The 16723-nt window shown below is 37.6% G+C and overlaps 1 protein-coding gene across 1 annotated transcript in view; it reads right to left on the bottom strand.

Annotated features, from left to right (window-relative positions):
- Window positions 1-16723, bottom strand: part of HECW2 (HECT, C2 and WW domain containing E3 ubiquitin protein ligase 2) — a 120971-nt gene that overhangs the window by 17921 nt on the left and 86327 nt on the right. The window contains exons 16-20 of the mRNA XM_013952299.2: window positions 15380-15476; window positions 11085-11168; window positions 7814-7923; window positions 3610-3730; window positions 2741-2854 (exon numbers count right to left, since the gene is read on the bottom strand). Of these exons, the coding sequence (XP_013807753.1) occupies window positions 2741-2854; window positions 3610-3730; window positions 7814-7923; window positions 11085-11168; window positions 15380-15476 (526 nt within the window). The remainder of the gene's footprint in view (window positions 1-2740; window positions 2855-3609; window positions 3731-7813; window positions 7924-11084; window positions 11169-15379; window positions 15477-16723) is intronic.

The raw sequence follows: 16723 nt of genomic DNA, 5'->3' as shown, positions 1-16723 counted from the left end.
TCATATTAAAGTGTGAGACAGTCCTATGTAAGAAATCACTTATTTCTTTATGAAATATATATCTAAGATTTAAAATACTGGTGATATTTTGAACTACACCTGTCAGGGAAACAAGAAGCCCCAAAATTATTTAAGCCATTTTTATGCCCTCCTGGGCTGGTGTAATGATTGGAGAGGCCACTGGAACCAAAATTAAGACTGGCTCCCAGGACTGACATGTAGACTACACTTTTCTCTTGAACATTCGTAGTGTATGAGGCTGCATATATGTCCCTAGCAGCTCCTGTACGTATGGACTTGTAAAAGGATCTTCAAGATTGCCTACACTGGGGGAAATCTTCCTGGATTTTAGGGCTCCTTAACACATCTCCAGCCCTTTTACGAGGTGGTTACTATAACAGAGGTGAAAAATTCATCCAGCCTTTTGGATGTCATGAAACATTCATACATTAGAGATTATGGCATCTGAGTAGGTCTAGTAGGCTAGGAAACAAGAGTTTTCACATGCAGACAATCAAAAATTAAGAGAATTATATACTACACACATAACACAAACATTTAAAAACAGGAAAAGCAGACAGATTGGTTTTACCATTCAAAGCAAATCCAATCCAGAAAATATCCTTTCTAACCATCTCCAGTAGTTAAGAAAAAAACCCTTACAGACCAGTTTTTTAAACCTGTGCTTGAAATTAATCCAACTTAGGGAGTATAATTTATGGAATCATATTCTTTGTATCAAAATTTTCTTCTGTTTCTCCACATGTAGTACGAATGTAAAAAAAACATTAAAATAGTATCACAGTCACATGACCATAGAAATTGAAGCTTCCGGAAAGAGACCGAACATTATGAGATTTATGATAAAAATTACATGAAGGGCAATAACTATGTCTAAGTTACCCTAATTACTAATATATATTAATAAATTTAAAGTCACTCAAAATGTTTTAATCTGAGAGGATTTCATTACCCATTACTTTAAGACTTGTACCTCTTTACCAAGAGGAAAAGAAATTTAACAGCAAACTCCTGATCAGCTGTCTTCAAAAAGGAAAAGGAGGAGCAAATAGGGAATAATTCACTCTCAGTATTTCTCCTCCTCCTCTCCTTCACCCTGACCTGTCTTCCTACACCTAGCCAAATGAAGTTTGGCATGATATATATCCTTAGATATATTCATTTCTGATGAAACAGTATTGTTTGCACATATCCTTTTTCATTCAAAACATAATTTGTAAATAGACAGTTAATGTCATTTTAGTTTGACTTTACTCATAATTAACTCATTCTTTCCCATTAAGAAAAAAGTCTTGTGTAAAGCTGGCTACAATGGGAACAGTATGTGTCACCCCCATTTCCAGGTCACTTCATCTTGCTGTTTTGAGTGATGAAATGCAAAAGCCTAAAGTCTAACAAAAGGAGACTCTCTATCTAGATCTCTCTCTCTCTCTCTCACGTACGATTTTCAAATTTTCTCTTTCATTTTTAAAGCTGAATGGATCTTGTAGCTATGAAAGTAAAGGCCCCTGTGTGGGATGGGCCTTGCTGCTGCATCCCCACCCTGCTCTGTCAATACGGCGTAGTCTCACACTGCACCAGCCTTGTCATTCCAGTTCGGAGTTTCTCCTCAGACAGTGTGGTGATACTGCTTATATGAACAAGTCCACACTTGGCTCTCAGCTGTCAACATTTTTTTATTTCAAACCTTCAGTGAGTTCTTGTTAATACTAAGGATTTCAGGCTGAACTTTAAACAAATAAGAGTATTTAGGTTTTTTTCAGAGACAGATTAATCTTATACTTATCTAATCTTGTATGAGATGTTTCTATTACAACTTAGCTATTTTAAAGTCTCACACATCACATGGTACTAACACACACTACAGCATTGCAAGAGCTGTGTCCTGTAGTTTCCTTAAACACCAAAGGATAAAATTTCAAATGTATTTACAAATATATGCACGTATATCCATAAAAAACTTCGTGCCTAATGCAATAGGCTTTAAGATCTGGTAAAGGGGACACAAAACAGAAGAGCTGAAAGAGGCAGACAGTACTTGTTCCAGTTTCACTCACAAAGAAAATCTAACCACATCTTGCCTTGTAACACAAATCACACAGTCTATATCACGGTAGACTTGCATCAAGCACAGGCCGAGCATTCTCTGAAATGACTCTGAAATGTCAGGAATATTTACGTTTATTTGACTACTAGCAACAGCTTAGCTGCTTTTGTTTGTGCCACAGGCCCTGGCTTGGAGAGACAATGAGCATCTCCTGTAGCAGCAGCTTTCAGCTCCTATTGCCTTAGATAGGAGTTGAATGAAGGATTGAGGCTTTAGCTCATTCTCGAAGCACCCCCCTCCACCAAGTGGCAGCTGTCTTATAACAAGCACTAGAGATATAATGTCAGCACTGACAGAAAAGAAACACAAATAACATGAGAAAGTTCTGTTTGCTTTTTCTTTGCTTTCCCAGCAACATTCTGAAACACACAGCGACTATTGTGAGAATTCACATAAACACATATATAGCTTCCGCAAAGGCAGGATGCATTACATTTCACAAGGCCTAAAAAAATCATCTTGAACAGCTGTATGTTCTAGGCTTACATATGTGGCATTTCCTGACCGCAATCCTTCCTCTTTTCACCCCAGACCACAAAAAATTCGGTGAAACAGCACAGCTGCAAGACACACTGAGTTTTAAGTTCACATCTACTTCCCTGTTCTACTCACCCTTCTTCCCCAACAAATGTGACATAGAGTTTATTTCTCTGCAGGTCTTTTCTTGAGTAACCCATAATCTGGTTAAAGGCATCTTCCAGCAAGTGGTCTCTTCTGATGATTAATCTGAAGATTCAAATAATTTTGAAACAGCAATTAATGAACACAAACCACAGTTGGAAACATCTGTTTACATTGCAAGGTAACAGGGTAACTGTTACTAGAGCACTGATACATATTTTTGCTGGATAATTTGATCCAGACCAGGTAGCTTCTGTTCTGTTCTGCTTCTGTCCTTCACAGATCTATTTCAGACTTCAGTAAAATGTCTCCCATACAAAGAAGCATTCGAACTGCTGAACTTAAAAAAAATATTAGCAGTTTTTAAGGCATTCCTTGGAATTTAATTTTATGAGTCCTCTTTACTGAGGAGAACTACAATCTTAACACAGGCAAACATGCACAAAAAATAAGCATATCTAATTTTTTGAATGGAGAAGACAAAAGAAAATGTAAGTATTTATCTCATAGTGATTCCTGTACTGGAAGAGTTCAACTGCCTCCTGTTCTGCAAATAAGAGGTTCTGCAAGCATGCCTTTTCCCAAAGCTCTTTTTGTCACTGCATTAGCAATACTGTTTGTACAAAAATATAGATATTTGGAAGTACTATGGAAAAGCAGTGCACAAAACTTGTTGTATCCTCTGCTATGAATTGCATGCTGGTGCTAAATCTTTTATGACAGAGTTAACACTTAATTTCAAAAGTGCAAGAGTAACCATGACATTTGTGTTCCTTCTAATGGGAACAAGCTTGTAGATGTGCAAGGCAAGACAGGCTGCTGGAGAAACAAATCCAGTTTCATAAGATTTGTCAACATACTTCAATTTCCCCGGGCCTTGTCCGTATCCTTTAGTCTCCAGCTTCCTATAAAAGTTCCTCAACTTGGCTTCAAAATCTCTTTTGTAAGGAGCTGGAGCCCGGGCATTGGCACGCTGAGTACCTGCAGGAAGCAATAGGCAAAGAATGAGCTATAGTGACATGAACTGATAACGTCCCATCTTCTACCGAAAAGACTCTTTAACAGCAAACAGCATGGGATATGTTTAGTTTCACTGGAAGTCACCTTTACAAACTAGTAAAAGTTGCACACCTTCGAACCTGCTCTGCATGCAAGACTTTTTGGTTGCTGATTTTAAACGGTATCATGTTTCTAAAGAAGTCTTAAAAGAGCAAATCCAAATGGATGCAAAAGATTGATTAAAAAGTAACAGTGGGGTCAACTGGAAAAACGTAATGTTTGTTGAGTGTACTGTACGTCTAAACTTTAAGATAGCTCGTGCTCATTAAATAAATGCTCTGTTCTGTTCTGATATTAAAAATATTATAAGAAAAAGTAAGAGCTCAGGCATGAAATACAAATAGACTGTCCTCTGCTCTGTAATATGTCCCTACTGAGTATGTCAAGCTGAGGAATGAAAACTCTTCAGTTTTGAAGGTGAAAAGAAAGAAAAAAGAAAGCTAGAAGAAGGAAAACATTTGTACCTAAAGTTCCCTAATGGGAATTTTTATGGGGAAGTACAAGCAAGAATAATATTAGAAGGATGGAAAAAGGACTGAATTTAAGTTTGTGGAACTTTTCACATGTGGCTGCAGGAACATACACGATGATCAAAGGGAATATATTTTTGAGAAATTATTTTTGAGGGCCAGTTTCCTAAAATCAGGGACAGATTTGTATGTCAGAAAACACATACAGCCCTACTTCTGTGTGTACAAGTCTAGTATATGCACATCAGGTGTTTCAGTCTGATCTATTCCGAATAGCACAAACACTAGAATTTCCATTGCCTCCATAGAGAAATTACTTCAATTGATTCAATTGCAAGAAAGCGTGCCAAAGAGGCAGTTTACCCTAGTCCTTCTACTTTCATCTTCTCACCCCTACTTTTTATAACATGAAATAATTCTTCCTTTGCATTGGTGTGCAGATTTCCCATAAAAACCCAGAGGATGTTAACATTTCTCACGCCATGCAATATACATAGGTTGCTAAATACTCATCTGCAAATAGGGGTCATCTAACAGGCCCATAATGCACAGGAAATACAAATAAACAGTTTAGAAACATGTATATATAGACCTCTTTTTTAAATGACAATCAGTTCCTTGCATCAGTTTTCTTTTGGCTCCCTGTATAAGCCAATACAGAAACATTTGTTGCTACTAGGGGTGAAGGCAAGAGAATGTAGCACTTCGGGTTATAGAAGAGATGGCGAGTGTACCCATACAGCCTGCGGAGAAAGAACAGGGGAAGAGAAAGCACTTGCTTAACCACAAAGTATACGGGTCTGACAGTATGAGTACTTCCTGCAGCGAGCGGCTGTTGGAAGAAGTTGCAGAGACTGGAGAGAGAGGAAGAATGAGATCAGAATTAACACCGAATACCATTTGCAGGTCTCTTAAAAGACCTGTCTGACCAGAAAAGAGTTGCCACTTGTTTAGGTCTACAGATTGGTGTGTGGGAGGAATACAAAGTATCAGGAAATCCTCATAGCTCCAACAGGAATGTGCAGAACCCTTCTGGAAGAATAAATCACAGACATTGATTAACCCATTGTGGTTATCATATTTTACTGACAGCACCAAGGGCTTCCGATCGCACACTCTCTGCTGAATGCTCTAGAAAGCACAGCAATTTGAAACTGTAAACAGCCTTTTAATTATTGGTCTTTTCTCCCCACTTTGTTTATTCTGCTTTGGGTCAAAGGAGGTACAGAAACGTAGTCACCAAAGAATGCAACAAAAGCATACTTTCATCTCGACCCCTGAAGGAAGTTTTTGCTAAGAGATACCACAGAAAATCAGTCTGGTAACACATTACTTCACGGTTCAGAAATCACCAGTACAATACTCTGTCAGCACATGACAAGTTCTCATTGCAAATCAGATACATCTGCCAAGAAATTCCTGGGCAATTATAGTGATTATTTCTGCCTTGGAAACAAAAGATGTTAGTGGAAGGGCTAAAAAGTGATGTGATAACCATATTTGATTTTCAAGCAGATTATACTCTAAAACAGATACAAAGAGTAGCTTCATGACAATTCGTCTTTTCCAAAAGAGAAAGTACAACCGACTGTGACTCATCTAAACGATGGATCCTTAATACGCAACCTCTTGCGGCGCAGCACAGCCAAGTTAGCAGTTTAGCAGAGGAAAACACACAGAGCCTCCACAGATACCCTGGGCAGTTTATAATTTCTGATCAAAAAGTCATAAGACTTCGTTTGTATACCAATACAAACATACGGACTCACAAACAGGCCAACTGAATGGTCTCTTTATCTTTTTCTATGCGATAGAATACAGACTACAAATTTAAGGAAAACAGGACTAAAGCCATCACAGTTCATCCTTTACTATGTGCTGCTACTTGGAGGAACAGATGAGACTATCACATGCTAAAGATTAAACACATTTTTAAATTATTTTGTTGGACTGAAGCCCTGCCAACCAGGGTGCATGCACTAATAAAGAAATGACAGCTCTGAAAGACAAAATTGTTTTTACTCATAAAAGACTGCCAGGTTTGCAGTTGGAAATAAGATGCACACATGCAGATGTTCATCCTTCCTTTCTTTTTAATGAAGGAAAACAATTATATACAGACCATAAATGTATCCAAAATATCAATGTAACATGTGAATTTATTTTGCTGCTTTTCAGGATGCCATAAGATCATTAAGATCTTAGGATGGATTCTCTGAATAGGTCCTGTAGAAGTCCTAAGTCCAGTAGGAGGACAAAATACCATTTAGGACATGTTATGTATATTTTTAATCTGGCTCTTCTTGAAAATGCATGGCTTTTTGTCTTGATATCTTTGGACTGAGAAACAGCCCATAAAAATCACAATACCTCCGATAAAATCTTATTTTCTGGAAATTTCTAGAACTGGTTACATCCCAAAGGTTCTTTACTTACCTATATTTTTGTTCTCTGATTTGTGGAGATCACCTTAAGCCACTTCTGATTTACTGTAGTGATTTTGTTTTACATACCTATTATTATCTTCTTGAATAAACTAAGAATAGTGACATCTATAAACTTCAAATTGCTGTACTTTGCCTTCAGAGGTCAAATGGAACTTGTCAAATTTGAAATAATTTAGTTTTGATCAGCAATGTAGTTAGTTAATATTTGAATGTGTTGTACAATGTTTTGCACAACAACTTCATTCCATTCTGACATGTGCAGCCAGACAGCTGCAATATATCATCTTTTGAACTTATGTTAAGGGACAACAATCCGGCTCTACATAAAATTGTTATGACTCATTGTCCCACAACCACACTAACAGTGGCATTTTAATGTACAGTTATTAGATCTCATATTTTTAATTCTCTAGGCATCAGGATACTGGCAAGAGCACTCAATTGTTTCACATCAGTGAAAAAACAGTTTGCATGTTTTACAAGTCAGAACAAAATCACAAACTCTGATGTTGGAATACACTTATCTTTCTACTGGCAAAACACCTTGTCAGCCCAAGGCAAAGGTTCAAGTCTGACAGTCAAATTCAAACACACTGGTTGGCTTTGCTCAAAAACAGAATCAGATCTTTGTTGTTGTTGCAGTAACCAAACTTGGATCTTCAGAAAGATGGGAAATAATTTCATGCAGCATAATGTAAACTAAATTATGGGACTTGCACTACTGCAATATTTTAGAGATATTATCATAATGAAAGTAGTGCAGTGGAGAATGACAGCAATTACTAGCTCACTGACCACTCAGGAGGTGGTTCAGCTCATCTTTAGCCATCCAGAAGTTGGGAACTGCAAAGGAAAACAGGTTATCACTTCCATGATGACAGGATCTCAGCTTCAGGCTGCCATAAATTTCAATTCAGAAAGCAAACAAAAAGTTACAGTCAAATTCTTCTTCTACTGTTTTTGTTCTCTGATGTCTGGGATGGCAGTAGGAGTGAGTTAGTGACTTCACTGACTTCGGAACTGGCCCTTACTGAGTATGAGAAATGGTTTCTTGTGGCCTCTGCTGAAGATGTGCTTAAGCAACCTACCTGGAGAGTTCTGAGGCGAAGACACCGGCGAGCCTCTCGGGGACTGGCAATAACTAGGATGAAGTAAGGCATGTGGCGGCACGTATGACATTATCTCCTCTTCAAACAAGCTGGTGAAGTAAGAGAAGAAATAACATGTTTATTTGAATGAATGAAATAGATCTCAGGTTAGAGCCTCAAAACTAACCTGGTTTCTTTGGCAGTCACTCACCTATTTCCACCGTATACACCTAGAGTTCTAGAAAATATTTTATCACCTCTCCCTCAGCCAGATCTTGAAAGTTACTAGAAAGCCACTATTACTACTTTTGTGTGACATCACTTTACATAGTGCAGTGTATGTGTTCAAGATTAAAATATAGTTAATTGGCTTTTTAAAATTACTTTTTTTTTTTTTTAATTTGCATTCTCATTACAAAGGGGTCAATAACCTTAGTCACACTTTCCTGTAAAAAGATCTGTAACACTGCACAAAGATCAGGAACTGTAACAAATATTCTAAGCCTCTAGGAGGAAGAATCACATTTGAACTTGTTGAGTATATTGAATAGCAAGCTTGTTGGCATAACAAATTATTTCCTTATTTATCTTTACTGCTAACACTGTTACTGAGACTGGTATTGCATATAGTCTGCTCAGGTTATTTCATGCCTCATATATTATTGCCCTCTGAGCTATACAACTTTTAAGAGAAAAATAGTAAACCTTTTTGCAGCCTATTTATTGCATCTGTGTACAGAGAATCTGTATACATTGAAATTTCAGTCTTCTTCCAGAACTGATACAAACAAAGCCAAAAGGAGACAAAATATATAATATCACAATGGATCTGATATCAAAGCATAATTAGATATTAAACACATCACAGATAATAATAAACTCTTCAGATCACATATAAAATTTATTTTCAAAAGTTGAGCTACAGAAAGAATCACAAGCCAATCTTTTATTATAGAGCTTAACCAATGAAAGCAATGTTCAAATAAAAAAGTTTCTTACTAAGTTTGTTCACTGAACAAGTACTTAGAACAATTTTTTGCATGAGATTTTTTTTGAATGGATATTTTCTGTCAGTACTTCTTATATTCATTACCACGTGCTGTTTGCCTCACAAAGCTACGTTTTGATGCTGAAAATGTGGTAAAATGTAAATGACTACTTCAGTCTTGGATTAAATCAAAATTTAAGAAGACCATTTGTGTTGTATACCAAATAGCATATTTAGAAGAGCAAACTGAATAATATTCTTTTTTCAGAACACCCAAACATAACATAATGCCATTCTTGGAGTATTTCAAGAAATACGTGATGCTCTGTACCTCCTTCAGTCCTTAAAAACATAGGGTTTTTTAGTTAGCTGCAACTTGATATTTACTGAAGCACGTGAAAAAATGTATGGGGTTCCCAAGCAGTAAAAGTATCAAAAATTGTGATTCCACCCAGTGATTTACTAGATCTCAGAGTGTTTTACAGGATAATTATATCCCTCTGCTCATTTTTCCCCTCCAAATGAAGAAGTAGAGGCCTGGAAAGGGGTACTGTCTTGCCCAAGATCATCCGAGCAGCTAAGCTTCAGATAAAACCCGGTGTCCTGAGCCCCAGTAAGACTGATTCACTGTGATTAGAGTGCAGTTTTGTCAGGGTTTCTTAGAGCAGGGCCATGATGTCACTCTGCTGGAAGATAATGATAAAAGCCAACCAACCAACCAACAAATCCCCCACAAAAAAAACCATGAAAGCTAAACAATGGTAAGGAGAGAAATTCCAGCATATCTCAGTACACTGCTATTTTAACATAGCCCAACTTTGCTTTTACACAAGTATTTACTCTCTCTTACAACAAATTCACAATAGTAAACTCACAATAACTAAGTCCTGTTCTGAGGTGCAATATCTAACAATTTAAGAAACTAACAGATGCATAGTAACATATCATCAATAATATATCCTTGGGGACAATGGTACTTCAGTTGTACTTAGGTTTTAGTAACAACTGAGGTTGTTACTAAAAAAGAGGAGAAAATCCTAGGAAAAGAAAAAATTTTTCCATTAGATATTTTTGGATTAAAAAAAAATCAGTAGATTAAGAGAAATAAAATCTGAAAAATACAGTGAAGTTATTTTGGGGAGGTACTGGGTACCCTGCTTTTCTCTTTCAAAAATTAGTTATCCTGATTATGGCTTTTCTACAAAAGAAAGATTGTAATTAAGATTTTGAATTTGTTGTACTTTCACTACAAAATTTTTTTGCAGCCTCTGCTGTTGTCAGAACAGTAAACAGACTAGAACCCAGTTAAACAGCAATGACAAAATCATTCATGCAATCTTCATTTAAAAACAAACAGCTGAAGCCAGATGGCTCCGTGTAAAACCTGCGCCATCTTCATGTGTTAAGAAAACCAAAATCTTTACAGGTTTTTTAAAACCTATATTCTCACTTAAAAATAGTTTCAGCACAGCTTCAAAATGCAACGCTATATCTTTAATTCAGAGATTTAAGGGCCAGAAAGGACTGCGATTATGCAACCTGACCTCTAAATACTACTAATGCCAATCCTATTACACTAGATTTAGTATTATAGTTATGAATTTCCAGATGTACTTTTACAATTAATGAGAACACAACATGAAGATACAAAGGTTTAAATCTGGAAAAAAATCTGCCTGATTTTTTGAGTTAGTTGCTTAAATGAAATCTGTTAAAGAGGCAGCTTCCCATTTCTTAAACTCTGTAACAAATATTACCTCTATTAAAGAGGATAGCACTCAACAGCACAGTGAAGAGGCAGCAAGAGTAAGTAATAAAAACGTATCTCAGGCAGGAATGTTCACAGATACAAACTTCCCAAATCACAGAACTAAGCAGATGCATTCCTGAAGCAGTGAAAGTGCACTTTCTTGCGAAGAAGTCTAAACCGTACTATCTATCTAAACGTCAGAGCTGGATGCAACAGGACAATAAAAGGTGGTTGGGGCAAATCCATATGAATCGCAAGCACAGTGTTCTTACCCTCTGCCTGCCACAGACAAAGTGGAAACCTTCCATCACTGCTATGTAAAAATGTGACCTCCATGCTAGCAACTGCCATCTAGAAACTCAACATTATGAAAATCAAAAATCTGAACCTTCAGCTGTAGCTCCCCCAGCTGCAAGCCCAAGTACTGAAGGGGAGAGGATTAGCTCACTAAATCCCTGCAGACCATTCACTGAAAGGCTGCTCAGCAGCTGCCCCAGCAGTTCCATGCAGTCACGGGAAGCAGCAGTGCCTACCTGAGCAACATGACAAGGTCTGCATCGCTGGATAAACGCACCAGCCCAGGTGTTCCCTCTGTCCGGATGAACTGGATCTTCTCCCTGTGGAAGCAAAAAAAGAGTTCCAAAATATCTTTTGCAAATAATGCACCAATGTACACCACTGCAACAAGAAAAAGCAGAGGGTATATCACATAAACCTCTGGGCTACGCTTCTGTGTTTCAGAAACCATTTTTCTCCTACCACACCATGCTGATGTGTGCAACAAAATATTACAACCAAAAAACCTAATTTGTTCTGAAGAGTGACTCTCCTGTTGCCCTTATCTCTCTGAGGCTCAGGCTGCTCCAGGTAGCACAGCCGTCCAACCAGTAAAAATCAATCCTTCAGGTTAATGCTAGCAGTGGCTCTGAATTCAAAGCAGGAGGCTGAACCCTGCGGGAGGACATTACTATTCTGAAAGTGAACTGTTTAAAGAAGTAATGGCTCTTTTGAACCTTTGGACAAATTCAAGCCATATATTACAATGCTCATGTGTGTTTTAAAAGCAGGATTTTCACAACACACTGCACTTAGCAGATATTCCAGAAACCCTCGTACTGTTTCTGCTTCTCTCACACTCGTCCGCACACGCAACGCACACAGCTCTCCTCCCAAGCCCACACAGCCGCTATTGGGGAATCTATGCAACCTAAACACTGTGCTTGTAAGCTGCTGTGGATTTTTAGGATCTGAGTGTAGCTCCTTTAGATCATCCTTGTCCTTTTTCACTGCAGAGATCTTCCCTGTTTTGAAATGAAAGTACACTCCTCTTATTTTCTCAGTACAAGTTACATAATGATATGCTAAACATAAATTCTAATTTAGCCTTAATCTTAAGGAGAGATAAAAATAAATAAAAGAAACCTGTGTAGTAAAAAGTGTCACAATTCTAAAGGAAGCTCCTCCTAAACAACTAGAAAAGTAAAGAACCCTACATAAGAACAACAGCACTGGCTCAGCTCAGAGGTCCATCTATCCTACTGTCCCACAAGCAACCGTGACAAGGAGAAAACAATCCAAGCAATCAGCATTTTAACCAGGGAGAAGGCAAGACCACTGCCACTAGCGCATCATCTAAGTTGCAATATGAGCTCCTCAAATACATCATTTCAGGAACAACAGTTTCATCAAAAGGATCAAAACAAATTTCTTGCCATCTCTCACTAAAAGCAGAACAGACAAACACTGCACATAAGGCCCTTCTCAAGCAATGGGCCTAATGTAAATTCCCTGGGGACTTGCATGGCATATACGGCATGTTTGAGGGAGAAAAGGGGTGCGCGCGGGCTGTCCCTAGAGCCCCTCAGACTCTGCTTGCTGGAGTGGCGGTAGTGACTGTAGCAGGATGTGTAGTTCAGTGTTTCTCTATGAAGATGGGTACTGAAAGTCAAGCGTCCACTTTGTGAACCCTCTGGTCCCACCAGGACAAGACCCAAATTCAGTCTGGAAGCCCTGTTGTTTTGTTAGCACGCCATACACTGAACCAAACCCAGCATGCATTGACCTCCCACTAGCATGGCCCTAGGGTGCCCAGGGCCGGGAGCTCCGGGCAGTTCCAGAGCCTGCTCAAATTTACACTGGAGCCCAAACAGCCAGGTTTGAGGAGATACAAAGGTGGATTTCAAAATATGTCTTAGCATTTATTTCCCAGCAATACTGGGAACCAGAAGCACATTTTCTGGGTCAACAACATGACTTCTCCAGGTTACCACTGAGAGTCCTGATTTCAATGACAGTTTTTAATATATGCCTTTACCTTCTACTAAGATACAAAATATGTTTAATGTATAATAGCTGCCTCTGCCTGAGGCCTTTTATGTTATTTAACAGCCTCTCAGGTTTATCTACAGTGGTCTGCAAGGAGATTCAATCTTGGCTACATGAATAATAGTATGTGAGGTACAACTTTCTCACTCTATCATACAAATCTCTATACAACAGATTTCCCACCTGCAACATCCTTTCATCGTATGTTTTTAATAGACCCCCAACTTCTTATCATGTCTCTTCATTCTTTTTAGAAATAATAAATTATTTTAGACAGAAAATGTAAGAGATCTTTTCAAATAATCTCTGTCCTCTTCCATTTGACAAATATTGATTTTCCTCCACACCTATGCATTAGTTTTATATATATATATATAAAATATATATGCACACACACACACACTTAATATCATCATTCCACTTCAGAGGCACTGAGGTCCTCAAAGGAATAGATTATGACCAGTTGTACTGATCACTAAACCAGAAAAAGACACAAAGAATTTACAATATGTGATTTCACTTAGGTCTTAATTCATTAAGTATTTAAACAATGTAACTGGAATTTGTCTCACAATGCATCACATGGACATGGATTCCAACATCTTGGTAAATAATGGACTTAAAAGACTAGGTAGGAAAAAAGAAATTGGGATCTTTATAAAACTACAAGTGATATTACAGAAGCATCAGTTTTAGAAGAATATGGGAGAGGTACAATGGAAAATACTTTTCCTTAATTAAATACACTAATTACAAAGACTAAGACTAGAATGGAGCCATCTGGCTTAACAGAATGGCTTCTTTGACCAATCCTACTTAATGTAAAGTAAAATTGTGTTCATTAAAATCTTCAATCATTCTGCTAAAGCAGGTAGGTTATGTCTTCATATGTCTTTGATCTATTTACAAAATAAACATACAGAAAGATACATTGTCTCCCATAACTGAAGAGTTACAGAAACCAGTATCTTTTTACTTTGGATCTCCATTTTAAATTTGCAAACCGCCTTCTCTTGAAAAGGGCTCGGCTTGTAGCGAGTTATAATTCTGTAATCAGGAAGCAAGGTTCTACAAGAAGCAGAATCTGATAATACCAACAAGTCTTTTGAACAGTCTGAACTCTAAATTGACAGAACCAACACAAAACACATGAAGAAAATAACATTCCGATTGCCATCAGAGTAAAGGAAGCCAAGTACTCTGGGGAAAGGAGAAAAGAATAATAAAACTACTATTAATCAGAAATTCAGTATACTATTTCCCAACAGATTAGTTTGCTCACATTTCAAATCAAGTCCAGTAGGATGAACTTGCTTGTACTGATATGGGTACAACATAGGAACTGCTTTGGCAGGTTGAGAACTGCAAGATTTTTATTTTCCTCCTTTTCTCTATTTTCTAGAGAGCATGAATTTTGCTACTTCATTTCAGGGCTGTCAAACAGAATTTATTTAGAGGATAAATCAAATCTCGAACACAACTTGTTAGAAAATGACACTTTGGAAAACTGCAGAGGTGGGTAGCTTGCTGAGTTTTGGGAATCTGCAGGATGCAGAGGGAAAGGGATCAATATGTAGTGCTATGAACAGAGTTCATAACCAGCCGGTATGGCTATGCATTTGAACACAGAGGACTGCATTGGCAACTCTATGCACAGGACACACCAAAATCTACATAATTAGTATGATTATGCAATCAGCAAACCAACATTTTTCAACTTTAGCGTCCAAGGAAGGTATGGGTATGTTCATTTGACTGCTGGTCTCTAATATCTGAGTTGATGGTTATTCCATCTTACTCCCAAGTGCATGAAATGAGGTGTCCTTTTGTGAGATACATTTTAAGAGAGTCCTTGCCACTTTCTGAATTTCACTTTTTCTCATTTCTAGTCTACCCATGCTGGGGAATTATAACCATCATATAACAAGCAGAGATCATCCTTCATCAGATCTCACCATCAGATGTCATGGGACTGTGCAAAAACTGTACATAACTGTTTTTAAAATTTTGGGGAACATTAAAAATGCTGATAGACAGTGCTAATTAAGCTTACCTCCGAGGTCATTAGGTCAAGATAGGCCTTCTGTAAATACGCATTTAGAGGAAAATTACAAAACCAAATACCATTCTGCCTCTGACTGCCTCACACTCCCAGCTGAACACATACTCACATTTGGGCACATTTGCTTTGCCATTCAGCTGTCTTGGCACATTTTGAAGACATCAGCAAATCTCTTACACCAGTTGTTGCAAACTTTTTCTTGTAGGTACCTTCATTTTGTAGTATGACATTACTTCTGTTCTCCTAAATCTTATTTCAGGGAGTTGTACAGAAATACAATGAAGAACTATTTCCCACAACTTATGAATAAATTTGTTTCTCACTGACCAAAATTCTACATAGCTATCTGTTATGTTCTACTCCTAACTTTAACAGAAGAAACTACTTCTAATCAGCATTTTGTACTGAGGTGGGAATAAGAGACTCCACTAATTTTATTACCTGAGTGAGTGATTCCTGGTAAGGTCTGGTTGACGCTCTTGTAGAATTTCAAAGATATTGGGCTGCCGCAAAAATGCGACAATCTTGTCATTGTAAGCTGAAAATATCAACAAAAATATCTTCTGAAACAAGGATGTACAGGACAAGATTGCATTTCTTCTGAATTTTGAGCAATAATGACAGCAAACTTCATCTTCACATTTATTAGTTTATCAATACTGTGTTAATACATTTTTCATCTAAGGATACTGATACTACTATCATTTGGGGGTCCTGCTTTGTGATTAGGAACCAAATCTGATTATGACACACCTTTCTCACTGTTAACAGTGCCAGTTTTGTTAGGAATTTAGATAATATTTTATCACTCATACTCTCTCAGCTAAAGTCAAACTAGAGTATTAATTCCTAGAATAAAACTCTGAGGACCTTTTGTTTCCACTGCACTGCACCACGTTCAGTCATATAACACCAACGCAAAAGGTTGGTGATACAAAGGATGTGAAACATCGTTTACTCTGTATTCTCCTAAATCACACCACCAATTAGAGCAATGGAGAGTCCAATATCTTGCTTTATAGTGATGTGTTCAACAAGGTTCTTTCTCACCTACCTTTAGCATCCCCTTCCAGCCTCTTTGGTCTCCCTGTAATCTCCATAAACCCTACCAGAGGGAAGAATCATCCCACATGAGTGACTAGTTTTAAATCGATGAACTGCCCTCTGGAGGTGTCTGTCTGACTGCACTAGTGGGAGATCAGATTAGGCACCTAATTTAGAGATTGATGATTTAAGTGTCATTCATCTCATCATTTGTGTGTTATTTTAGACTTACAGAGCTAGACAAGGCTACAAGATGACTATACACTTAGACATTATAAAGTTATGTGCTCTACATAGGGTAAACATGTGAATGTTTTTAATCTCCTCTGAGAAGTGACGAACTTTTGGTTTTATTCTTATTAAGCTTCAAAGAGGCAGTGCATTCAAATGCATGGCTGTACATCCAGGCTCCACCCTTAAACCATACAGGCTTGCCTGCTTACCGTAAATTCAGCTGCTAGGGGGGATGTGGCTTTCTGAGACTTTGACAGGATGTATATTCAGGCCAGTTACGTCATGTTAGTGGTAAAGTTCACTTTATTTGTGGGTTTAAGAAATATTCAAAACTTAATTAATGTTACTCCTTTTCCCCTTTGTAACTTTGCAAAAATGGGAATGAAATGATTAAAGAACTCATGGTTTGCTGTTAAAATTCACTGTCAAATTATATTACATAAGGAGAAAACATATTCCTGGTACTACAATGTAATATAGTTTCCCTGTTCAATTACATCTATACTC

The sequence above is a fragment of the Apteryx mantelli genome, chromosome 6 (genome assembly GCF_036417845.1).
Source record: "Apteryx mantelli isolate bAptMan1 chromosome 6, bAptMan1.hap1, whole genome shotgun sequence".
Taxonomy (NCBI): domain Eukaryota; kingdom Metazoa; phylum Chordata; class Aves; order Apterygiformes; family Apterygidae; genus Apteryx; species Apteryx mantelli.
This window is presented reverse-complemented; position numbering and strand designations above follow the sequence as displayed.